The sequence below is a fragment of the Symphalangus syndactylus genome, chromosome 10 (genome assembly GCF_028878055.3).
Source record: "Symphalangus syndactylus isolate Jambi chromosome 10, NHGRI_mSymSyn1-v2.1_pri, whole genome shotgun sequence".
NCBI classification, from domain to species: Eukaryota; Metazoa; Chordata; class Mammalia; order Primates; family Hylobatidae; genus Symphalangus; species Symphalangus syndactylus.
This window is the reverse complement of record NC_072432.2, coordinates 84,326,534-84,352,565: the sequence shown is the minus strand read 5'-3', so window position 1 is coordinate 84,352,565 and position 26,032 is coordinate 84,326,534. Positions and strand designations below refer to the sequence as shown.

Below are 26,032 nucleotides of genomic sequence, written 5' to 3'. Positions count from 1 at the left end.
TAATCATGAAAGATCTGTCCCCATGACCCAGACACCTCCCATCAGGCCCCACCTCCAGTATTCAGGATCAGTTTTTAAACATGAGCTTTGAAGGGGACAAATATTCAAACTGTATCATAGACCCATGAAGCCAGCCATATAGATGACTTCACCTGTTTGCCAGCTTTCTGGGTCACCCACTTGGCTGGAATCTCCAACTCCCCTTATCCAGAATAAAATAATAACGGCAGTCTTGCCTGCAAGGACTGCTCAGATTTGGTTCTTAAGGCCACTGTGCTCTTCAGGAAGATCCTCACAAAACAGAGCAAAGTTACTGGAACTTCAGCTTTTTTGGAAGATGGAAATATCTTCCCACCACTTAACCTATTAGCTTTTTCTTTCCATTTTTTAAAAAAATGGTAGGACCTTTCAAACACATGTGCGTCCAATCCATGCTTGTGTTAGAGGCCACAAATTTGAAGACTTGCTGTTGATTTTTGCTTGAAAGTCTTTGCTTTTCAGTGTTTTCCCCATCAGGTGGATACTATTAGAGTGACTTCCTCTTGTATTAAATAATTGGAAATTTTAGACGTTAAATAAAGTGCTGACTAGAACTCCTTTCTGATCTATTTACTTGCTTTTGAGAGTTTGCTCTAAGGCTGCAACAGTAACTGGAACATAGCTTGGTTTGTGTGAACATTTGTATGCTGCATATGTTTTTAAATTAAAACAATTTTTTCTTATTACAAAAGCATTATGTGAAGGGTAGAACAATTAGAAAATGTAAATAAGCAAAAATAAAAATCAAGTTTTAAGTTTATTTTTACTTTTTATGTTTATTTACTTTTTATAGATTACCATTACTAATATTCTTTATTATATATTCCTCCAGACCACTAATTTTTTTTTTAAAATAAAAATGAGGTCATATTGCTTTATAACCTGGATTTTTGGTGCTGCACAACAAAAGCGTTGTGAATATCTTTCTATAACATCATTTTGGCATCTCAGTGTATGGATCTTTTATAATTTCTCTAGCCCATGCCTGATGCAATTTTGAGACATCCAGGAGTGAGGCGGGACTCTGAAATGATGTGACTGAATTTTAAAAGAAACCTGTCAGATGATTATTTAAAGTTTATAATTATCTTGTTTAATGAGTGACCTTGCTTAAGTGGCTGGAAGTTAATAAGGTTATCATCTGTTGTTATCTTTCATGCTCTGTGTCTTCAACATACGATATGGCAGATATACTGTGCTGGCCTTCAGGACAGTTCTAAATTAAGGAATAATTTTCAGATCTTCTTAGTGTGGTAGCTAATCTACGTAAGAATCATTGCTTGTCTTTTCACATTAATCTTTTTATAGATAATTTGTGTTCATTTGAAATATCTGACAGTGTTTGAACTCTGTTTTTATTTTCTCTTCCTAAACTTGAAATGAGTTTTTGTTCTCAAATTGCTTGGGAATTATGAATGTTGTTTTTGATGTGACACTCTAATATCTCTTTCTCCTTATAAAGAGAATGTCTGTGGAGGCAAGAATTGTTATAGATGTTTAAATTGGAAAAAGAAAAGATATAATGGCAACCTACTTTTAAAGTAGAACTTGATTCTCTTCTGTTCTGAAAAAATTTAGCAGATGTAGCTCTGAACTAAGCTAAACATCTTTCCCTCCTCAAAGGTTGGCGTCATTACTGTTCCTCCCTATCTCATAAGAAAGTTGGTCTGGTGGGTGTGTTGCTAATGTCGGGGCCTTGATGTAAACACTGAACCTGTAAGAGAACCAGGTAAACTGTCTGGATCCATAGCCCTTGATTGCCCCCGTTTATGTGGTTTGGCCATTTTTTTTTATATTGATGGTGGAAAAGCAGGAGAAACAGGTTTAGGTATGTAGCCATGTAAACTTCTGCTGGAATTGACTAAACTTGGATACATAGACTTTGCTAAAAGCAGTGAGTGGTCCCTTTTATATTGTGGAACTTCCACTCTGTGGAGATTTTCTTTTCAGCTGAGCCATTTGTTTTTACATCAAATTAGCTTCCTTCGTTTACAGGTGTATGCAAGGTCACCTGTAATGTAGTGAAATTTAAATTAATCCAAGAATAGGGACATAATGTTTCCATGGGCATTCTGTCAATACCCTTCTCCTCCACTTCTGAATTATGTGGCAAAATGAATTAGCTACTTTTCCAGAGTAGGAAAAAAGAGGATTTTGTCCCATGCCTGCACTCCTTGGCAGCAAGCAGAGTGGCATTGCGATGTGTGTACGGGTCTTCCTCCCCAAGGCTGGGTGATACAGCAACGGTGCTTCTGTAAGTTGAGCAGTGATTCTGGCTGAAGAAGTCTCTCTCTAAGTAGTTTCATCATTTTTCAACGTAATCTCGTGACTGGGATATCTTTTTGATCACTGTTCAGAACAGGGATTGGTAGAACTATAGCCTGCTGGCCAGAATTGGCCTGTAGCCTGTTTTTGTTTTGTTTTGCTTTTTGGTTTTGAGACAGAGTCTTGCTCTGTCACCTAAGCTGTAGTGCAGTGGCACAATCTTGGCTCACTGCAACCTCCACTTCCCAGGTTCAAGCAGTTCTCCTGCCTCAGCCTCCCGAGTAGCTGGTATTACAGGCACCTGCCACCATGCCTGGCTTATTTTTGTATTTTCAGTAGAGATGGGGTTTCACCCTGTTGGCCAGGTTGGTCTTGAACTCCTGACCTCAAGTGATCTCCTGCCTTGGCCTCCCAAAGTGCTGGGATTACAAGCATGAGCCGCTGCACCCAGCCTATAACCTGTTTTTGAATGGCTCACAAACTAAGAACGTTATTGGATTTATTTCTGATTAGTTTTAAAAAATCAGGAGATTTCATGAGACATGAGAATACAACTCAAATGTTAGTGTCCACAAGGAAAGTTGTATTGAAAACAGCCATGTCTATTTGATTATATAATGTCTATGGGCACATTTGTACTACAGCTGCAGAGTTGAGTTGCGGGAAAGACCTTATGGCCCACAAATCTAAAATATTTACCTGAAATATTTATCTCGCCCTTTATAGTAAAAATTTGCTGAGCCCTAGTTGAGAACATCACTTCATTAAGAGAATGATTGTTTTTCTTTTTAAAATGACAGTCACTGTTAAAATAAATAGGTACAGGAGATTGCAGTTGAAGTTTTGTTTGTTAAACTTCTGTTAGTGTCCATATGCCAATTTCTGGATATCTTTAAGAATGTATAAGACACAGTGTATGTCCAAAATGTCTATTCTGGGAATTTTTAAAAAAGTATAATATTCCTTTTATAAGTAAAGTTGAGTTATTTTTCTACTCCAATTTTAGCTGACTTAAATTTCTTTATTATAATGGTATTATGGCACAAGTGTAGGTTTTACACAGACCAAAACTGGGATAGTGAAAAATTCCGGAAAAGCATTGCTTCATTGCCTTTAACACCAGCAAACCTCGAATTTTGAAAACAGAAATTCATTCTTATGATCCCTCTTCATTTAGTGTTTTATTATTTGGAGACTTAAGTGTTTGCGTTTTTTGTCCTGCTGATTATAAAATGTGGGCAAATGTGCGTTTATAGGGGAAGTTGGTTAAAGTGGCTGGGGTGAGAGAACTCTACTCAAAAAATGCCTCCCCGCATTTAGATGAAGAAAGCAAGACCCCTTCTACCACTGGCTTGTGTATTGCCTTTCATTTAAGTACTGTGTTCTTAAAATTCATTTTGTTCTTGCTTTCCACATGGACTGGATGGTGATGAAAAGGAATGTTTTCCAAGATCACAAATCTGTGGGGTAAATCACTGGATGTGTAGGATTTTTAATTGCATGAGCAATAAATTCTCAGCAGAGTTACAAGCATCTGAAATCTGCCTACAAGCTGATCGGTGGTGTTGGAGGTATCAGAATGACTCAGGTCCACGATGTTTTTAAAGGCAAAAAGGCTATTTTTTTTTTTTTATCTCCACAGGAAATGCATAACTTATACACCTCTTAGGCTTATCTAAACCTCCAACTTGGGAGGAATTAGAGAATGTGTCATTTGCTATACTGCTTATTGCAGAATATCTAAGAAGCCACAGCTCAGATTTAACCTGGAGAACTGCAGAGTTATGTATCTTTAAAAGCAAGATGTATATTTAATGCCAAACATGGTGCATTGAGGCACTTACAAAATGCAGATGAGCCCAGATTTTCATTTTTAGGAATTAGATTTCTACCTGGCTCATTCTTTATGCATTAAACATTTTCATAATGCAACTTGCCATGTACAGCTCATGCTATACTAGTGTGTCTCATCCTTTTCAGAAGGAGGTCTCTTAGCACCAATGTTAGGGAAAGGGCTGGACCGAGGTGAGGCAAGAAAGGCACCTAGAGTGTGAAATGTAAGGAGGTGCTCTCACAGATACCCACTCATAGGCCCTTTAGGGTTAGTGCCTTCTTATTTTTATGCCCTGCGTGCTTCTCTTGCCTCACTCTAGTCCTGGCTTTGATAAGGGTTCCTTAAAGGCCCTTTAAAAAAGTACATTGCTGGGTCATATCCTCAGCTTACCAGGTCTCTGGAGGTGCGGCCCAGGAATGTGCATTTATTCTCTTCCCTTAGAGAGTCTAAGGCATATTGAAGATTTAGGACCCTGTCAGCTTGGTTGGCCAACCTAAGGCCAGCAGGACAAAAGCTGCTCAGTTAGCCTCAGGTTATGACCCACCTGGGATAGGAACTTAACAAAACTGCTTAATTAACCGGCACATGGGAACAAGTAGGCCAGCCAGACCACACCGTTGCCAGCCATGGCTGTTGTATAACTGCTACCAGGTGTCACGCTAGAAGGCTTGGATGTTAGAGCACACTTGTAACCAAAGCTAAATGGAATTGATTATATAATTTTGAGCTGTTCCAATTTTTTAATTAAACAATGTTTTATAGGTTCACTTTCAGCTACCCATTCATTGCAAAATAAAATTAGAAATAAAATAGAATAGAAGCTTTCATAGCCATACTACCCAGAGATAACCATTGTTAACATCATCTTAAACTGTTCTTTCAGCCTTTCCTCCGCCTGTTGAGTTAATATTTAATTCCACTAAGAATTTACCATGTAGTGTTATGAGCATTAGGAAGTATGAGTGTTAGGAATATGAGGGAATATAGGTTATGAGTACATCTGTGTTGTGAGCTTAGCTCCTATTTGAGTCCTATTCAGTTATCTCTACCATCTTTGTGTAGACTGGTCGCACTCATCATTCATCTCAGTGTTATAAAAAATTCATGTGGTCAGGCACTTGGATTTCTTATCTCATGGCCCTCTATTGCAAAAATAATAGAAACAGTGCCATATTTACAAAAGTCACCATTAGACTGTTCTCACAGGTCTCTTCTTGTGACTCTATAATTGAATGCCTTTGGAATCTTAGAGACTTATTCGTTTGGGTGGGATCTTCATCATTCAACAGCTCTTACTGTGTGCCTGCTGTGGGTCACACTGAGCTAGGAGTTACAAGTATACTCAGTCAGTAAGATGTCGTTTCTGCCCTCGAGAACATCGAGTCTGATGGAGGAGGCAGACCAAGATCTTGCATACTAGCGTCGGGTGTTCTGAAATGCTTTGGGAATAAGGAAAGGAGAGAGACCAACTTGGCATCAGAGAGTTTAGGCTTGCTTAGAAAAGGAGTTGACATTTAAACTGAGTCCAGAGAGACCCACAGTATGGCACCTAGAGTCCCCAGCAAATAGCATTCTCCTAAGGGTCTGCTGATTTTTTGTGTTGTGTCCTACTTTTCAGCCTGATCACACAGTTGCCCATGATAATTAAATGAAACTTGCCAGATGGATGCTTTCGCAAGACGATGGCTTGTCTTCTTGCTCTATTTGTGAAATCTGGCATTGGATCCAAACTCTCAAGGATGCCCCTACCTTGAGATTGTTTTGGAGAGTTTCTCTTTTGTGTATATTAGCCAAATGGCCTGCTCATCAGCAGGGCCAGGTTGAGTGACAGGTGGGTGTGTCATGCATGTGGATACTCTGATCTCCACCAACTAGTTTGCCTCCAGGGAGGTGAGGTGCTGAGAGGTTGTTCTATAAAGATGTCATTTATCAGTGTTACCTTCCTTTGGGGAAATAAACTTCCTAAGTTTCTGATCTGTCAGTCTTTCCTTCTCACTGTGTATATTTTCCCTATCAGTTGCAACATAATTGATGTTGAATTCCCTGCTCATTGGGTTAAAATATACAGCTTATCAGACTATTTTAAAGAAGGAATTTTTAGATTATTGAGGAGAATATTTATAGTGGCAAATACAGTTCACTTCATTTGTAGTGAAATTGGTTATCCAAGAAAGGTAGATATTCTGATTATAAAATAATAACTCAGTAATAATAGTAATAATAAATTTTATTGAGATGGAGTCCCACTCTGTCACCCAGGCTGGAGTGCAGTGGTGCTTACTGCAACCTCTGCCTCCCGGGTTCAAGCCATCCTCCTGTCTCAGCCTACCGAGTAGCTGGGACTACAGGCACATGCCACCATGCCCGGCTAATTTTTGTGTTTTTAGTAGAGACGCGGTTTCACCATGTTGCCCAGGCTAGTCTCGAATTCCTGACCTCAGGTGATCCACTGCCTCAGCCTCCCAAAGTGCTGGGATTACAGGCTTGAGCCACCGTGCCCAGCAATAATAATAATAAATAATTGTTTCGTTTCTATAAGTCATTCTTAGCTCTCTGTATGCACCATCTCATTTAATTGTCTCAATATCTCTATGAGATGGGCACAGTTATTATTCCCACTTTACACATGAGGAAATGAAAATTTAGAGAGATGTAGAAACTTAAGTTCAAAGAACTGAGAAATGTAAGAGCTGGTATTCGGATGTGTCCCCTATGCATGGGGCTCCCGTAATTCTGTGCTTAGACTTGGCACAGTCAATGCTATTCTTCCAAGTACAGGGTGAGCATATCAGCATCCCTGCCATCCTGATGCTTCTGTTGAGCTTATTTATTCTCAGAGGGTTAGAATCCTTCAGATGTATTGCCATCAGAACCACCGAGTACAAGTGCATCTTCCTTTCACTTTGTAAATAGCTTCAAAAATTAGAAATTCTTGAGTGTCAGCTGGTTATTGTAGTTACACAGAAATACCGAATTAGAGCATTTCTGCGGTTTCAGTGAATATATTCAGATTTATATATATATATATATATTTATATATTCATGTTCATATATACGTAAATGTATAAATCTTGGGCTGGTTTTCTCTTCTAGTTTTCTGTTCATATTTTGCATTTGAAACAAAGATTTGAAGTAAAGCCTGTATTGCATTTTGCTGTCTATGTTCTAGCTTCCCTGTAAATAGAGTGATTCAGCTTTTAATCAGCACCACCCTTCCACCCCCCAAAAGGAGAAAATTCGTGTAAGAGCAAAAGAGTCGGGCTTATCTTTTCCTCTAACAACTCCTAATTTCATCCTTTCCAGTTCCCACAATAACTTGAAATTCCTAGGGCAGGTACAGTTGCTTGAAATCCCATTGGCAGGAATCCTTTAAAGTGGATTTTTACCTATAGAACACTTTGGAGTCCTAGAGTCTTGATTAGAAGCAGTCTTCAGATCCCCACTCCCTGAAAGCAGAGAAACTCTGCAGTTGGCCCTGCGACCTCTTCCTCAGCCATCCCCTCTGGGGCTGGGCCACTGTCACTGGGAAAGCCTTTCTGGGTTTGGACCCTGACAGCCGCCTGCTTGTACCTTCCACTCCCTGGTTCAGATTCTGCCCTTTGAACATGCTCCCTCAGGCTCCTCAGCAGCCTCAGGAAGGTTGCAGGGAGTAGAGAGGGAGTGAAGTGAATGTTGCTGAGGTTTTTCAGCACTCTGACATATGGCCACTTCTGTTTTCCTGCAGCAAAACCAGAAATCCTGACTTACGACAGGCTCGTGAATGGCATGCTCCAATGTGTGGCAGCAGGATTCCCAGAGCCCACAATAGATTGGTATTTTTGCCCAGGAACTGAGCAGAGGTGAGATGATTATTTTTGGCACTGCTTATAATGCAGAGGGGAAGGACTGCAATTCACTTGAATTTCAAATACGTTTTCTGATTTTTTTAAAAAAGCTTTGTTTTGATTATTGTTTTTTTTTCTAGCCATGTGGCTTTTTAGAAGGGATAATTGCTATATTTCTTGGTAGACATTAATTTTGTTTGCTGAAAAATGATTACTGAATGACTTCTCTATTTTGGTGGTTATCTTTCTGGATTTATCATGCAATTTCTAGCCTGCAGGTAGATAAAGCAATTTTGCAGGACAGAGTAATTAGATTTCCATTCTATACACAGGAGGTAATGTGTGTGGGAAATGTGACTGTAGTTATCATGAAAAAATTACCTCAGTAGTTAATTGCCAAGTTACCAAAAAGTAATGATCGCACAATTACAACATACATATGGTGTTTGCAAGCGACCGCTTTTAAAAAGGGTTTCTTCTTGATTAGGTGCCCAGCCCCTGAGCAGAGAACATCTGGCACTGTGCTGCTTGCCCCTCACCATCCACACTTAAGCCTTAAATTGCCCTTTTGCATTACCTGAAGACGAAAGTGGGGTCACCACAGCTGTTTTTATCCATCAATTGCTATTTTATGCTCAGGCTTTAAAAGCCCAGGTTAACATCACAATTGAATAGTTAGTATGATTGCAGAAATTTTATTTTTCATGGAATAAGCCTCTTTATCACAACAAGTTGGAAGGGGTTACATCGGATTGCTGTTTTCAGCTGGGTTTTAGGAGAGTGTTTTCTTTTGGGGAATACTAAGTAGGGTTCAAGGCCCCTGGAAGGAATGGCCACAGCAGAAGCGAGCCCCATGGTTATAGGCATTCATTCAGTAGATACACAGAGAGTGGCAAGTGTGTACCAGACACTATTCTAATAGAACACACCCAAGTCTTTTTGCCTTTATGAGTTTATGTTCTAGTGCAGGAGTGTTCAATCTTTTGGCTTCCCTGGGCCACATCGGAAGAAGACGACTGTCTTAGGCCACACATAAAATACAGTAACACTAACAACAGCTGATGAGCTAAAAAAAAAAAAAAAATTGCAAAAAAATCTCATAATGTTTTAAGCTTTATGAATTTGTGTTGGGTCGCATTCAAAGCCGTCCTGGGCCACATGTGGGCTGCAGGTTGGACAAGCTTGTTCTAGTGGGTAGAAACACATAATAGATGGAATAAACAATGAATGTATGTAGGTGTTAAGAAGAGAAACAGAGAATAGCTAGGTGTTTAGAATAGGGAAGTTGGGGTCTGGCTCATGAAAAGGATCCCTTGCAGTGGTGGTCTCAGCCACCTGCAGTACAACTAGGCCTTCCTGCTTAGAACTCAAACTTTGGTCCTCACTTTGACTATTTTCCGGTCTACATCCTTGATTTTTTTGTTGTTGTTGAGACAGAGTCTCACTCTGTTGCCCAGGCTGGAGTGCAATGGAGTGATCTTGGCTCACTGCAACCTCTGCCTCCCAGGTTCAAGTGATTCTCCTGCCTCAGCCTGCCAAGTAGCTGGGATTACAGGCGCCTGCCACCATTCCCAGCTAATTTTTGTATTTTTAGTAGAGACGAGGTTTCACCATGTTGGCCAGTCTGGTCTCGAACTCCTGACCTCAGGTGATCTGCCCACCTCGGCCTCCTAAAGTGCTGAGATTACAGATGTGAGCTACTGTGCCTGGCCCCTTGAAGATTTTTTATGCTTTCCTCCTCTATGCTATTTCTTTTCAACCATTCATGTACCCTTTTGAAGCTTGTTTATTTTAGGGATCTACTGTGTACCAGCATATATGCCTGCCATTTTATTGAATTCCTTTCCAGTCCTTTCAGTAACCCTCTGTAATGGGTATTACTATCCCCGTTTTACAGTCGTAGAAACTCAGTCTTGGTGGGGGTTAAAGTAACTCATCAGGATTCAAAACCACATCTGACTCCAAAGCCTCCTCTGCCCTTTCTTCTCTTCCCCAGTGCTTTTTTCACCCACTAGGTCATCAGAGTGCTTATTCTTAGACACTTATAAAAGGACATTTTCTGTTGATTATGAACCTCTAACTTTGTTTTAAAAGTATGCCACATCCCAAGTGTTTGACATATATTTTCCTAGAGTAAGCCGGGGCTTTTGTTTTCTTCCCTTTAGATGCTCTGCTTCTGTACTGCCAGTGGATGTGCAGACACTAAACTCATCTGGGCCACCTTTTGGAAAGCTAGTGGTTCAGAGTTCCATAGATTCTAGTGCATTCAAGCACAATGGCACGGTTGAATGTAAGGCTTACAACGATGTGGGCAAGACTTCTGCCTATTTTAACTTTGCATTTAAAGGTAACAACAAAGGTATATTTCTTTTTAATCCAATTTAAGGGGATGTTTAGGCTCTGTCTACCATGTCAGTCATGATTTTAAGTTCATTCCAACGTTGAGCATGTCATTTCTGGTAATATGTGCATCACACCATACTGTCATCAAACTCACTAAGTTTCATTTTGTACTAGCTTAAGTATATGCTTTTACCAGAGCAATTTTAACCATGCTACTTTATATATTTTATATGTATGTGTGTCTCTATTATATAATTAGTTGTATATTTACAGTTGTCTCTATTAAAAAGGGGTAGAGAAAGCAAATGGGGGGAATATATTTACCTTACACCCAAACAGAATTAGAACAATCTAAAATTTAAATTCAATTAAAAGTTTCAGTTATTTTAAATGAATTATCTTAACACTTTGCCAGACACTGTATCCAAAAGTTAACACTGCCTTTATGAAGTCATGTTAGCAAGTTATTTCTTTAAAATATTTAAAATTTGATTCGTGTGTGACTAACTCTCTTAACAAGTTAAAAGATCTTTTGGGCAAATTGATGAATTGGTACAAAGTGGGAAGACAAAGAAACGGGGCACTTACTTTTTAGGCCTTCTTGGAGTTTTGTTTGTTTGTTGTTTTGGTTTTTTGAGTCGGCAAAGACTAGTGCCAAAAAGTGGCGTATTTTCTCAGGTTTTCAGTAGTGAGGGGAAGAATCTTCCATTGTTATACATCATCGATTTTTCAGACAGGGCAATGAAAAGAATATCTTAAAAATGTTTTTTGGTTGTGAAAGACATTCACGCTCAGTGTAGAAAATTTGGAAAATACAGGAAAGCGTAAGGAAGAAAATATAAACCGTCCATAAAGGAACCTTCTTCTTTTAAAGTTGTACAAGGCAGGAATTTGATTGAAGTACAAAGTGCATTCAGATGTTGCTTTTCATTGAAAAACAGCATAAATTATTCCTTTTCTGCAGAAATCTCAACTTCTATTCTGCAGTATTGTGGTTTCAAGTTATATTTTAAAGATTCATTTGAATAACAAGAGTACAGTGTAACCAAGGTGAAGCTCTGAGACTCACATAGCTTTGCATCCTGCCATGGGCTGTGAGTTGGGAGGTGGGTCAGTTTGGGACTGAGTGGCTGTGGTAGAGATCCCATCCTGCCAAAGTTTGTGATTCCACGTTTCTCTTTCATTGTAGAGCAAATCCATCCCCACACCCTGTTCACTCCGTTGCTGATTGGTTTCGTAATCGTAGCTGGCATGATGTGCATTATTGTGATGATTCTGACCTACAAATATTTACAGGTAACCATTTATTCTCTCTCCAGAGTGCTCTAATGACTGAGACAATAATTATTAAAAGGGGATCTGTTTTTCCCTTTCTTCCCGCAGAAACCCATGTATGAAGTACAGTGGAAGGTTGTTGAGGAGATAAATGGAAACAACTATGTTTACATAGACCCGACACAACTTCCTTATGACCACAAATGGGAGTTTCCCAGAAACAGGCTGAGTCTTGGTCAGTATGAAACAGGGGCTTTCCATGTCACCTTTTTGGGTACACATAACAATGCCTTTAAGGAACTCCAGTGGCTTCCTTTGTTTTGTTCCACCTGAAACAATGAGTTTTCTGTGAAATTGCACCCCTTTTGACAGGTTTGGCATAGAGAACACTGTAGGAAAATGTCTCTAGACAAAATTGTGTTTAATTCCTTTATTGATTTTGAAACTACATAAATGGTCCTTCAATTCCACCACCAGCACCATCACCACGTACCTTGTTTTCCTTCCTACAGGGAAAACCCTGGGTGCTGGCGCTTTCGGGAAGGTTGTTGAGGCAACTGCTTATGGCTTAATTAAGTCGGATGCAGCCATGACTGTCGCTGTAAAGATGCTCAAACGTAAGTTCCTGTATGGTACTGCATGCACTTGACATCAGTTTGCCAATTGTGCTTTTTGCTAAAATGCATGTTTCCAATTTTAGCAAGTGCCCATTTAACAGAACGGGAGGCCCTCATGTCTGAACTCAAAGTCCTGAGTTACCTTGGTAATCATATGAATATTGTGAATCTTCTTGGAGCCTGCACCATCGGAGGTAAAGCCATGTCCAAACTGCCTTTTATTGTCTGTCAAGTTATCAAAACATGACATTTTAATATGATTTTGACAATGCTAGATTATAAACTGCTTGGAAGATTTTTTTACCCAGACTGTTCTCTCTTGCTAGATTTTGTTTTCCTTATTGTTCTGAAGGATGCAGATTTTAATTTTATCGTTATGGGGTAGAACAGCCCAGACATACACTAGTTATTGTCGTGTTTGTAACATCAACAGCATCAGCCTCTTGAATATCTCATCCCGACCAGAAGGCTTCTCTTATCTTGTAAGCTTTGTACATTTCTTGATCATATTTAGCCACTGAAAGGGTTAATATTAATTTGCATACTACAATTTAAAATAGGCCCCTAAGCCTACTGGTTCTCACATATACACCAAATGAGGCAAACATTTCACTTCTCTAAAAATAAGTTCCCAATTTGAAGCCTTAGTTGAGGTTCCCATCAAGGATGTCTGTGATGTTTGCAGAAAGTATTTCAGTTGAAAGAAACAAAGATGTGTAAAATGAGCTATTTCTGGAGATCCACGGTAAAGTTGACAGCCTCATATAATGTCTTCAGATAACCCCCGTAAATGTCGCTTCACCACATCATGAATTGTTCACAAGAAAATTTCTTACCCAAGTTAATTAGTTGCCTGTTACTTCTAAACTACAGTTTAAACATTCATAACACCAAAAAATTTTTCAACTAGTAGCGCTCAGAACACAGGTCATTTTAGGTTTTCACTCGCTTTCCAGTCTTGTCCCAGCTGGCTGCTCCTTGTGGCTGATTTTCCCACTATGCCGCAGTTTGTGCCTTCATTATTTCCATAATAACGTCACAGAGAGTGTGTGAAGCCCTGCTGTAAACAGAAGTGAATCAAAGGATTCACGTAGGAAGCTTGATAATAGTAGAACCTTTGAAAGCAGTAACTTGTGTCTGTAAAACCAGCAGTCATGCTTGGCCCCAAATACTAAATGTCACTTAGAAATTCAGGTTAAAAGAGGCATGCTTGTTTTATGTTACTCCACATAATGCTGCTTTTTTGATAAGCAGTGTTAATATATAGGATTGTATTGGGACTAAGTAGGCTTATCCACTGAAGCTGAATATTAATGGCCATGACCACCTTTGGGTATTTTTATGGGAGGCAGAATTAATCTATATATCTCACCCTCTTTCTAACCTTTTCTTATGTGCTTTTAGGGCCCACCCTGGTCATTACAGAATATTGTTGCTATGGTGATCTTTTGAATTTTTTGAGAAGAAAACGTGATTCATTTATTTGTTCAAAGCAGGAAGATCATGCAGAAGCTGCACTTTATAAGAATCTTCTGCATTCAAAGGAGTCTTCCTGGTAAGACTGATTTACATAAATAGTTAGCTGTTGACAGGCAGTTCATGGGGTCATAAGGGTTTGCAATCAAGGCTGATTCTTTAAAAAATGAACTGAGGTACTCTGAGGTATGAAATCAAAATTATTAAATCATTTAAATGTAATTAACAGTTTAGAAAGTTCAAATTGTGTTTTTAAAGATTCAAACTTAAACCTAGATTTTTGCTGATTTTTAAGAAATGCGTTTTTAGTTTTCTTCTACACTTTAGTTCCATGCAACTGAATGAATTCTATATCTGTTTCTCTTACGGTTCTGTCCTGCATGTATTTCCATTTATACCGTTGAGCTTGGTACTATATGCATGTTTCCAGTGAGATACTGTTTATAGGGAAAATGCTAAAGTCTCTCAAGTTGCCACAGTAAAGTCCCTTTAAAACCTTTAGCAGAATGACAGAGAGCTCTGAACGTATCTCTACACGTAGGCTTTTTGCCATCGACCTCTGTATTATTCCTATATACCTTGCCTCTTGCCCTTTTTATTTCATCATGCTATTAGAAGACATAACTACTCCAGCACATTTTTTAAAATTCTGGACATTATTCTCATCTCTTTCATCATCGATGCCATTCTGAATTTGAATCATGTATAAAGAGCTTCGAGTTTGATTTACAACCAGAAAAGAATTCTTCTCATACCTTGCCTGTTCTTTCTTTGGAAATGCTGTTAAGAGCCACCATTTGAGAAGACTTCCTAGATGTACCCAGTCCAACAGAAGTCATGGTTATTTTGCCCAGTCCCCTATACTGTATATTGCTGCAGTTGTGGGGTAGATTTCTCCTATCCTTTTCATGCACTTTATATCCACTGCATCTTGCAATGGCAAGACATTGCTTCCTGAACTCTTGACACCAGGCCCTCAAGGAGACCTCAGTAAATATTATTGATGGGCAATTACCTCTTAAAGCCCTTTTCTGTACCTCTGGCTAAAGTTTAAAACCCCAGGTGAAACTTTTTATTTTTTTTTAATCCTATAAACTTGAGTAGTTTAAAGTAGTAGTAGAAACTGTACAAAACCACTTTTTGTTAGTTTCTCCTGGGCATGTGCTCATTATATGAAGAAATGAGCCATTTTGCTGCTTTCCGAAACCTTGGCCCTATATATATCCTTTAACTTTCTGATATAATGGCCTAAATTGTTCAATCCTGTGTGATGTTCTTTGTGCTTTGGGATCCCATATGGGATTGGAACCACCAGCACGCTCTGAAGGAGATTGTTGTCATGGTGTTTCTATGCTAATCAGAAGCAGGAAGTACTAGAAATCTTGAAGAGTCTCCAGCCAAATGTTGCAGATTGAAGAGGTCCAGATGGTTCAGAAAATCATCCAAATTATTGGTGTTTATCTGAACCAACTTGATTTTTTTTTAAACCTTCTTCCATCAGTCACTATATGTTAACGATCTCTGCCTCCCGCATAACCCGTCTTGGAAGCTCTTCTTTGTCTTTCTTTCATCTTGTCTCCTGGGGCTCATTTAGAGAGTTTGAGGTAATACGGGATACCATATTTGGCTCTCTGTCTCCCATTCAATTCATTGTGTCAAGAGATGGGAAATTTCTAACCTGAGTCCTCTGTATGATTAAACACAAAAAGGACACCTAGTTTCTGGGCGTGGACCCCAATATCAAATATTAAAAACTCATATCTTACAGAACAAGATTTTCAAACTCTTTATTCAAACTTTACATGACTTTCCTCAAATTGGTCCAGTCTATTATGTAGCAAAGGGGATGAGGAGGTAGAGCCTGACCCGTGAGTGCCCTTCTACACGTCCCACTTTGATTCAGTCATGACTTGTTGCATCTCTCCCAGCAGCGATAGTACTAACGAGTACATGGACATGAAACCTGGAGTTTCTTATGTTGTCCCAACCAAGGCCGACAAAAGGAGATCTGCGAGAATAGGTGAGTACCCACCTATCAAGCAACAAGAGTAACTTTACGGAGAGTATATATATCATGCTAATGTGGAATATACCATCATTCCCAGTAGCAATGATGCAGACCAGTTCTGCTTTACGGTAGCAATGCCAATGGTCAATGGCAGTTAGGGTTGCAAGTGGGTGTTTGGGGTCAGAGCATATGTTTTTGTGCCTGAGCATCTTACTATAGATATGGGATCTTTGCATTAATTCGCCATCCCTCTTCTCTACGGATTTTGTAACCCAGCCTAGGATTGTTAAGTATTAACTTTGTGATTCAGCAGCTACCTTTCTTGGACACCAGGGAAGTGATCTGCCTGCAAGTTCACATTACTTCATTCATTACCAGCCTTTTGTATGTCATTGCCACTGTCTTTTCCTTTCCTAACCTTTATGGTTTTAATTGCTAAGAAAAATCCTCTCTTCCTCACAGGCTCATACATAGAAAGAGATGTGACTCCCGCCATCATGGAGGATGACGAGTTGGCCCTAGACTTAGAGGACTTGCTGAGCTTTTCTTACCAGGTGGCAAAGGGCATGGCTTTCCTCGCCTCCAAGAATGTAAGTGGGAGTGATTCTCAAAAGAGTTTTGTGTTTTGTTTTTTTGATTTTTTTTTGTTTGTTTTTTTGAGAACAGAGCATTTTAGAGCCATAGTTAGAATGCAGAGTGTCATTTTGAAGTGTGGTAACCAAAAGCAGAGGAAATTTAGTTTCTTCATCTTCCAACTGCTGTCTCTTTGGAATTCCTGCTCTAATTTATAAGCTGTAAAGTACAAGCCTGTCTAAATGAGTTTTTCTATGAATATTCTTTTATATGCAGTGAAATTCTTTTAAAACTTTTGGCTTTTAGGATATAGGATATGTTCCTAGAGAACAGAATCATTTTATCAGTAAAAGCAGAGGGTACCTCATAGTTACAAGGCTTGGGGTGAAGCATAGACTTGAGTTTTATTGAAGTTAGATCCAAATATTATATGTGTGGCTTATGAAGTGTCAGGAAATAAGGGGTCAGAGAGAGTAATAAACACTTGAGAGAAGGATAGGAATGGAAAGAATGATGGAACCAAAACCAGGAGCATGGTCTGTGGAAGGGTGAGAGGAATTCCTTAGGAAGTAAGATTAACCAAACAGAATGAGTTACCAGTCTTACCCTTAAATGTCATGGGTGACATTTCCCAACAATTACCAAACTAAGAAAGGATATAGGATGGCTGAAATAAAGACCTTCTTCCGTGTGTCCTTGGGAGATGTCAAATTGAAGTTGCAAAGGCATGTTGGGAACTCTGTGAAAGGACATTCGAAGAGATGCATGCAAAATGAATTTTCAGTTTAAACAATATGATATGACTATTTCTTATGTATTTCCCTATGAATGAAAGCAGTCCTGAGAAGAAAACAGCATTTACTAGAATTGCTTTTGAAAGAGATTATAGTAATTAGACTCTTGATTATGTGAACATCATTCAAGGCGTACTTTTGATTTTTGTTTTTGGTGTACTGAATACTTTAAAACAAAAGTATCAGATTTTTTATAATATAAGCAACACTCTAATATTAAAAAGTTAGTTTTCACTCTTTACAAGTTAAAGTGAATTTAAATGGTTTTCTTTTCTCCTCCAACCTAATAGTGTATTCACAGAGACTTGGCAGCCAGAAATATCCTCCTTACTCATGGTCGGATCACAAAGATTTGTGATTTTGGTCTCGCCAGAGACATCAAGAATGATTCTAATTATGTGGTTAAAGGAAACGTGAGTACCCATTCTCTGCTTGACAGTCCTGCAAAGGATTTTTAGTTTCAACTTTTGATAAAAATTGTTTCCTGTGATTTTCATAATGTAAATCCTGTCTAGGGATATCACACATTTTAGCAGTCAAATTAAGTGTACTTCAGCAAAATTTGCATGGTATACTGAACATTACTACAACTAACATTCAATAGTAGAAGTCCTAATTCTAATTGTGTAATTATGGGGCATGTGAAGGAAACAGAAATAGCCTTAATTTTCATTATAGCCTGAGAATAGCAATGAACTTGATTTTGTTCAAGTGTAACAAATGAGGTCATTGAAGGTCACAGCAGGAGAAATTTTGGGGGGATTGACATGCTGTGTGAAAAATATTAAAATCTAAGATCATGTTCAGAGTTAGCCATATAGAATGTTGGATCCTAGAATACACGGAGAGCTATTAAATAGGTTCATAAGTAATAATGGGTTTGTAGAACATAGCAAATGTTTTTCAAAGTGCTGTATTTCCTTGCCAATTTTTATTGAATCCTCAGAACAAACCCTTGTCCCATAATTGCAGCACCTTCCTATTTTAAAAGTTGGAGAAACTAAGGCATAGCATATTTTAGTGCTTTTTATCTGAGGTGACACAGGGCAGTAGAGGCTGAAATCAGAGCCTGTGATTTCCAGAGTGGCATCCCATCGCCATGGAAAACTGTATTGCCCTTTATATTCTTCTCTGCCTATCTTCCTCGGCCCATTTCTGCAGTACAGATTTATTCCTGGAGGTGGATTTTTGTGCCCCTTATGATAATGTAATGTTTTCCCCCCATCACTATGGCGTCTCTGTTGGTAGCCTGTACTCGATTTGGTTTTGTAAGAGTGTTGCTGTGTTTATCTCCTGGCCAAAGCATGAATTCCTGAAGAGGCTGCCCTGAAGCTAGATATTATCATCAGGAGTGATAATAAAAACAACTTCTCTTCATCCTGGTGCAATTTTGGAAGGAAGAATGATAAGTTTTTAATTATCCAGTATTCTGAGTATTGACCAAAGGGAGGAGGAAGAAGGTGGCAGCCTCCAGGCCCAGTCTTGATGAATTCTGCAATCTGTCTCCATTATTTCATGGCTGTGTAATTTTGTCAAGAGTTGTCCAATACCTCTGAATCTTTGTTTTTCTTCCCTTGGGAATAATAGTGATTCCTGACTCAGAAAGTTATGAGTTAATATATGTAAAGTGCTTACGACAGTGCCAGACATATTGTGACTATTCTTCATAGATGTCTTATTTACGATCTAAATAATCATGACGATGGTTACGTGCTGTCTTGTTATTGGTTAGTGACCTTAGTTTGAATTGACAAAGAGGGGTTGGCTCTATCAGGCTTCCAGATTGTAGACTCCAGTTCAAGTCATTTGAACTAACCAATCACAGATGTCGCTTTCACCAGGCTAGTGGGTAAGGAGAATTTCTGGAACAAGATAAGAACAAGGAAACTCACATATGTTACTGCCCCGCATTTTTGTCATCATCGTTTGAGATCTCCTTGTTGTGTCAGGTTCTCAGAAGTTCTTTCCTTTCACATGAGTTCTTCATTGTTTTTCATGTCATGGCCCCTTTTAGAGTCTGGTAAAGCCTATGGAACCCTTATCGGAACACTGTTTTCAACGCCTATGATGAAATACATAGGAATACCAAGGAAAACAGTTAAATCGAAATAGCTCTCAAGATACTAAGTAAATTTATGATATGTCAGTACATGTGTTTACTACAGACAGTAACAGGCTCTGTTAGGTTGGTGTAAAAGTAATTGTGGGTTTTGCTATTTTTTCTAAAAACCACTGTAATTTTAGAGTGGTGATTAATGTAAATATGATTTTGAGATACCTGTAAAGACTTAATAGGATATGAAGATATTTATGATTCCTGTTCATGACAAAGTCACAGGTACAGCTGATACTACTGTGGTTTATCACCTTTGCTAGTAATTTAAAGAAATGCTAAATTTCATCTAGAAATTAGCGAAAATAAGGATGTCATTTTTCCTTTCCAAGTTCACAGGCCCCTGAATTTGACACCCATAGATCTCAGGTTAGGAGCCCTTATAGGAACTTTAGCACAACATCTAGGAAGGGAAGGGATATTGGAAGTTTTTTGTTTTGTTTTTGTAAACTGACTAAAATAACTTTAACACCAAAAAAAAAAAAAAAAAGCTTTCCCAGTTTTCAATCCTAAGTGGATTAAGAGAAGGACTGATTTAGCTTTTTATGGCAGATTAAGATTGGGAATCCAGAATGCATCTAAAAGGAATAGTTACAGAAAGTTTAGCTCAACTTTAACGGAGAGAGTTCTCCAAAGAGTCATGATCACAAGCCACTACTGTTTATCAAGTACTTGCCTTTCTTCTAGGCAATTTTTCAGATAGCACTGAGTCAGGCGGTGCTAAGCATTTTTACCCACATTATCTTATTTAACCCGCAGGACAATTCATAAAATTAAAAGTATTCATTTTGTTTTACAGAAGAAGATACTGAGGCTTAATTACAAATATTTTAGTGACTTTCCCAGTGTATTAGAGAAAGTTTTGGGTTTTGACAGAAAACCCAAAATAAAAGAAGTCTAGGGGTAGCAGGCCAGGATTGGTATAAAGATTCCATGGAGTACCCGGGCCAAGTCTTTCCTTTCCATGCTTAGCCATTCCTGGGTGTAACCCCCATGTCCATGGTCCAAGATGACCACCAGGTAGATAGCCAGCCATCACATCCAGAAGGCAGGGGGCCCTTGCACTAGAGAAGAGAGGGCAGAGGGCACGTGCCAGCTATATTGTAAGGAGGTTTTCCTGAAGCTGCCATACAGCACATACAACTTAGTGGCCAAAACCGAGTCACCTGACTACAGCTAGCTAGCTGCAAAGGAGGCTGGGAAATGTAGTCCTAATTGTGAGAGGCCGTGTTTGTCTTTTTAAGGAAGGAGAGGGACATATTCAGTGGAAACTAACAAATCTCTGCATTACCTAAGGCCCATGGTGGAACCAGGGCTAAAATGTCTGGCTGTCTCTGACGTTTGTGCTCAATCTCCATGCCGTACTGACACAGTGTTCACATCTTAAAATGGGGATAATGCACTTGTGAGCCATGTATTTCAGAGGTGATTGGGATCATCTGAGATCATATAGGTAAAAGGTTTTTGTGAGATGGTACTCAAGTTATCACCCCACATTTCAGCAACAGCAGCATCTATAAGAATATCTTCTGTTCAGTTTTGTTGAGCTTCTGAATTAACATTGTTGACTCTGTTGTGCTTCTATTACAGGCTCGACTACCTGTGAAGTGGATGGCACCTGAAAGCATTTTCAACTGTGTGTACACGTTTGAAAGTGACGTCTGGTCCTATGGGATTTTTCTTTGGGAGCTGTTCTCTTTAGGTAAAATGATCCTTGCCAAAGACACCTTCATTAGACTCAGAGCATCTTCTTGAGGTTTCATTGGTGTGCTGCTTCCTTGTGATTAACACTGCTTTGCAAACTGTGTCTCAGGAAGCAGCCCCTATCCTGGAATGCCGGTCGATTCTAAGTTCTACAAGATGATCAAGGAAGGCTTCCGGATGCTCAGCCCTGAACATGCACCTGCAGAAATGTAAGAGCCAAAAAGTTTTTCCTTTAGATCACGTTTTCCCTTTTATTTTTCTTTTTAAAGACAGAAACCCAGATGTTGAGGGTTTTCATAACACAGTTTGAAATGTCACTTGGATTCTTTATGACACTGGTCAAATGTCATTTCTGTAGTTTATTTTCATAATCTCTTGTCACCAAAAATACAGAAAGTTTCAGCAACATTTCATACATGCAGTGTTTTATGTTATCTGTCCGTCAGTCCGTATGTCCAGTCGCATAGCCTTGGAATTATTACTGAAGTTGCTGGATGCCCATACATTTGAAAACAAGCTGAGGGCATTGAGGAGGGATAGGAAATGGCCCTTGTCTTACAGGTATGACATAATGAAGACTTGCTGGGATGCGGATCCCCTAAAAAGACCAACGTTCAAGCAAATTGTTCAGCTAATTGAGAAGCAGATTTCAGAGAGCACCAATCACGTGAGTATACCCTGGCCAGGCATAGATCCCCCTTCTCCCAGTTCCAGGTGTGTCCTCCTCCTCCTCAGGCTTTCAGGGTGAGGACTAACCTCCCAACCCCTTCTCTCCTCATCTTAGGTTGCAAATTGGGCTTCAGGTAGGGGAAGTAAAGCAATGGAAACCAGTTCTTTCTGCCCAGCCCTCCTGTTCTGAGCCAAAGAAGGATGTGAGATTGAGGGGGAAGGGTGGAGAGTTTTGTACTCACTGGAAGTAGAAGTTTCCATAAGGATTTGCCGTGTTTCCTCCCCCATCTCAAATGCTGGTCATGGGGTCAGTATTTTCTCCCTCTCACGTGTCAGGGCCATGCATCCTTTGGAGGGTTGGGGTGATGTGAACTAGAATAAAAGCATAGAAAAGACAGCTTGTTACTGCAGTGAAATAAGCCTTCTGATCAAACAAGCATAGCCAGAAAATGGCAGATAGCTGTCATGCCCACAAGCCATATAGAATGAAGAGCTGTTTGAAGTTGGGAGATCCCTCCCAGTGATTTGGGAAGCGTGGGGGAATGAAAACTCAAATCCATTATTTCCTCTCTTGCTTTTAAGCAAGAATTAGTGATACTTTGACTCAGATTTTTTTAAGCTGCTTTCTTTACTGGGCTGTGTGCTTGGAGCTATCTTTCCTTTCCTAATAGCACACCACTGATAATTTTTGGGTTAAGGCTTGTTCTTCTAGGTGTCAAAGCATGTTTCAAATTAAACAGCATTTTCCACCCAGTTGCTTTGATTCTTGACAAGAGACCCCTGGAAGGGCCATGGGTTTCTCAGCAAATTACATTGGTTGTTGGGTTGTAGTTGGCTGTAGAGATTTACAAGCCTTTTAAATAGGTTAGATAGTGCTTGCTGCCTGGTGTGCCCTATTAGAAGAGCTAAGCTTGTGCATGTTTTGTCCCCACTTCTTGTATACAGTTATTTCCTTGGAAAACTGAAGGGGAAAACAAGCTTGTGTTTGTTTTGTCAGTATGACTTGGGTTTTGGCCACAAAGTTCTTGTAAACCACTTCTCTCTTAAGAGTTTCCATCGGTTGTGATCTTGACAGTGTAAGTATGCCTTTTGTTGCTGTGTTCATTGTAGGGACTGGTGTATTGACTACGGGCTTGTTTTCCCCAGATTTACTCCAACTTAGCAAACTGCAGCCCCAACCGACAGAAGCCCGTGGTGGACCATTCTGTGCGGATCAATTCTGTCGGCAGCACCGCTTCCTCCTCCCAGCCTCTGCTTGTGCACGACGACGTCTGAGCAGAATGAGTGTTTGGGTCACCCCTCCAGGAATGATCTCCTCTTCTTTTGGCTTCCATGATGGATATTTTCTTTTCTTTCGACTTGCATCCAACTCCAGGATAGTGGGCACCCCACTGCAATCCTGTCTTTCTGAGCACACTTTAGTGGTCGATGATTTTTGTCATCAGCCACCGTCCTATTGCAAAGGTTCGAACTGTATATATTCCCAATAGCAACATAGCTTCTACCATGAACAGAAAACATTCTGATTTGGAAAAAGTGAGGGAGGTATGGGCTGGGGGCCAGAGTCCTTTCCAAGGCTCCTCCAATTCTGCCCAAAAATATGGTTGATAGTTTACCTGAATAAATGATAGTAATCACATTTGGCCTTCAGAACCATCCATAGTAGTATGATGATACAAGATTAGAAGCTGAAAACCTAAGTCCTTTATGTGGAAAACAGAACATCATTAGAACAAAGGACAGAGTATGAACACCTGGGCTTAAGAAATCTAGTATTTCATGCTGGGAATGAGACATAGGCCGTGAAAAAAATGATCCCCAAGTGTGAACAAAAGATGCTCTTCTGTGGACCACTGCATGAGCTTTTATACTACTGACCTGGTTTTTAAATAGAGTTTGCTATTAGAGCATTGAATTGGAGAGAAGCCCTCCCTAGCCAGCACTTGTATATACGCATCTATAAATTGTCCGTGTTCATACATTTGAGGGGAAAACACCATAAGGTTTTGTTTCTGTATACAACCCTGGCATTATGTCCACTGTGTATAGAAGTAGATTAAGAGCCATATAAGTTTGAAGGAAACAGTTAATACCATTTTTTAAGGAAACAATATAACCACAAAGCACAGTCTGAACAAAATCTCCTCTTTTAGCTGATGAACTTACTCTATAGATTCTGTGGAACAAGCCTATCAGCTTCAGAATGGCATTGTACTCAATGGATTTGATGCTGTTTGACAGAGTTACTGATTTCACTGCATGGCTCTCACAGGAGTGAGAAGACACTGCCGTCTTAGTTTGAATTCTTATGTAGCAGGAAATAAAGTTTAGGTTTAGCCTCCTTCACAGGCATGTCCTGGACACCGGGCCAGTATCTATATATGTGTGTGTACGTTTGTATGTGTGTAGACAAATATTTGGAGGGGTATTTTTGCCCTGAGTCCAAGAGGGTCCTTTAGTACCCGAAAAGTAACTTGGCTTTCATTATTAGTACTGCTCTTGTTTCTTTCCACATAGCTATCTAGAGTAGCTTACCAGAAGCTTCCATAGCGGTGCAGAGGAAGTGGAAGGCATCAGTCCCTATGTATTTGCAGTCCACCTGCACTTAAGGCACTCTGTTATTTAGACTCATCTTACTGTACCTGTTCCTTAGACCTTCCATAATGCTACTGTCTCACTGAAACATTTAAATTTTACCCTTTAGACTGTAGCCTGGATATTATTCTTGTAGTTTACCTCTTTAAAAGCAAAACAAAACAAAAAACTCCCCTTTCTCACTGCCCAATATAAAAGGCAAATATGTACATGGCAGAGTTTGTGTGTCGTCTTGAAAGATTCAGGTATGTTGCCTTTATGGTTTCCCCCTTCTACGTTTCTTAGACTACATTTAGAGAACTGTGGCCATTATCTGGAAGTAACCATTTGCACTGGAGTACTATGCTCTTGCACCTTTCCAAAGTTAACAGATTTTGGGGTTGTGTTGTCACCCAAGAGATTGTTGTTTGCCATACTTTGTCTGAAAAATTCCTTTGTGTTTCTATTGACTTCAATGATACTAAGAAAAGTGGTTGTTAGTTATAGATGTCTAGGTACTTCAGGGGCACTTCATTGAGAGTTTTGTCTTGGATATTCTTGAAAGTTTATATTTTTATAATTTTTTCTTACATCAGATGTTTCTTTGCAGTGGCTTAATGTTTGAAATTATTTTGTGGCTTTTTTTGTAAATATTGAAATGTAGCAATAATGTCTTTTGAATATTCCCAAGCCCATGAGTCCTTGAAAATATTTTTTATATATACAGTAACTTTATGTGTAAATACATAAGCGGTGTAAGATTAAAGGATGTTGGTGTTCCACGTGTTTTATTCCTGTATGTTGTCCAATTGTTGACAGTTCTGAAGAATTCTAATAAAATGTACATATATAAATCAAGTGGAGTCATTTGATTGTTGAGATTCGTGAGATCAAACTTTAAAGCATTAAAGTGCATTCATCCTGACAAAGTTTTATACTCAGTTTTCATAAAATATGTGCAGGGCTATCAGATCACACTAGGATTTACATGCTTCGAGATTCAACAGATATTAAGAATTTTCATACGTGTGATATTTTCTCATTTTAGTGTTACAACCTGAGGTCTCTATTTAAATAGAAAAATAGATACAGAGAACATTCTAAAAATTTTACACATAGCTATGATTATTATTAGATTGATTCATGTGAATTTTTGGTATTCATGTGAATTTGCTGCCATTTTTGGCAGCAAAATAATGGTCAAATAACAGCAATTTCATGTGGCTTAATCTAATATGACTGGCATGTTTCCTCCCAAAAGAGACTGTCTAAAAACATGAACAGTAAAATAATAGACCAAGTTGACATGAGGAATCCCAAGAAAGTGGCTTGTATTCTTGTTGGCTTGGGTTTTGAAGAGAGGTTATTTCAAAATGAGATATTCATGCTCCGCCTGAAGTCCTTATTCTTACTTGCTTCTGGAACACAGTTAGGTTCCACTTCTACTTGGAGGGAGGTGCTTAGTACGTATGAGCTGGGTGCTGTCATGTGGGTGAAACATTCTGCATACCCAAGTGGTACCGTCCAGACCACTGGAACCCAAACAGAGGCTCAGAGTTCTTCAGCTTGAAACAAAGGAAGCACCCTGAATCCCATACTCCTATGAAGAACGAGGCACCCACACACCCTCAGTCGGGACTGCCTTTATTGACGTGACATCTACACCTGCAGAAATGTCTCCTGAAAGGACAGGGAAGGGGTGAAAAGTGACCTGTAATGAAAAGGAATCCTTTTAAAATCAAGAGGGAATTGTGTGGCAAGGAATGCGTCAATAATCAGTGAAAAACAGACCTACATTTCAGTCAGGCAGTTCCCATTATCTTATTACAGACAGGAATGAATGCTAATTGACCACGAAACAAAGAAGTCTTTTCTTTCCAAATGTTTTCACTGTCATTTAGCCTTTGTCATGTGTGAGAAATTT

General features: G+C 39.3%; 1 protein-coding gene across 4 annotated transcripts in view; it reads left to right on the top strand.

Annotated features, from left to right (window-relative positions):
• The window catches only part of KIT (KIT proto-oncogene, receptor tyrosine kinase), an 82,703-nt gene extending 57,737 nt beyond the window's left edge, over positions 1 to 24,966 (top strand). Inside the window, exons 8-21 of one of the 4 annotated variants that reach the window (XM_055294671.2) lie at positions 7,863 to 7,977; positions 10,128 to 10,309; positions 11,495 to 11,601; positions 11,689 to 11,815; positions 12,093 to 12,197; positions 12,281 to 12,391; positions 13,602 to 13,752; positions 15,605 to 15,693; positions 16,144 to 16,271; positions 17,339 to 17,461; positions 20,752 to 20,863; positions 20,975 to 21,074; positions 21,427 to 21,532; positions 22,681 to 24,966. In XM_055294671.2, coding sequence (XP_055150646.1) covers positions 7,863 to 7,977; positions 10,128 to 10,309; positions 11,495 to 11,601; positions 11,689 to 11,815; positions 12,093 to 12,197; positions 12,281 to 12,391; positions 13,602 to 13,752; positions 15,605 to 15,693; positions 16,144 to 16,271; positions 17,339 to 17,461; positions 20,752 to 20,863; positions 20,975 to 21,074; positions 21,427 to 21,532; positions 22,681 to 22,809 — 1,685 coding nt within the window. In that variant the 3' untranslated portion in view covers positions 22,810 to 24,966. Of the gene's footprint in view, positions 1 to 7,862; positions 7,978 to 10,127; positions 10,322 to 11,494; positions 11,602 to 11,688; positions 11,816 to 12,092; positions 12,198 to 12,280; positions 12,392 to 13,601; positions 13,753 to 15,601; positions 15,694 to 16,143; positions 16,272 to 17,338; positions 17,462 to 20,751; positions 20,864 to 20,974; positions 21,075 to 21,426; positions 21,533 to 22,680 lie in introns of all 4 variants that reach the window. The other 3 variants (XM_055294669.2, XM_055294668.2, XM_055294670.2) reach the window with 3 other exon arrangements.
• Positions 24,967 to 26,032: the final 1,066 nt, after the last annotated feature.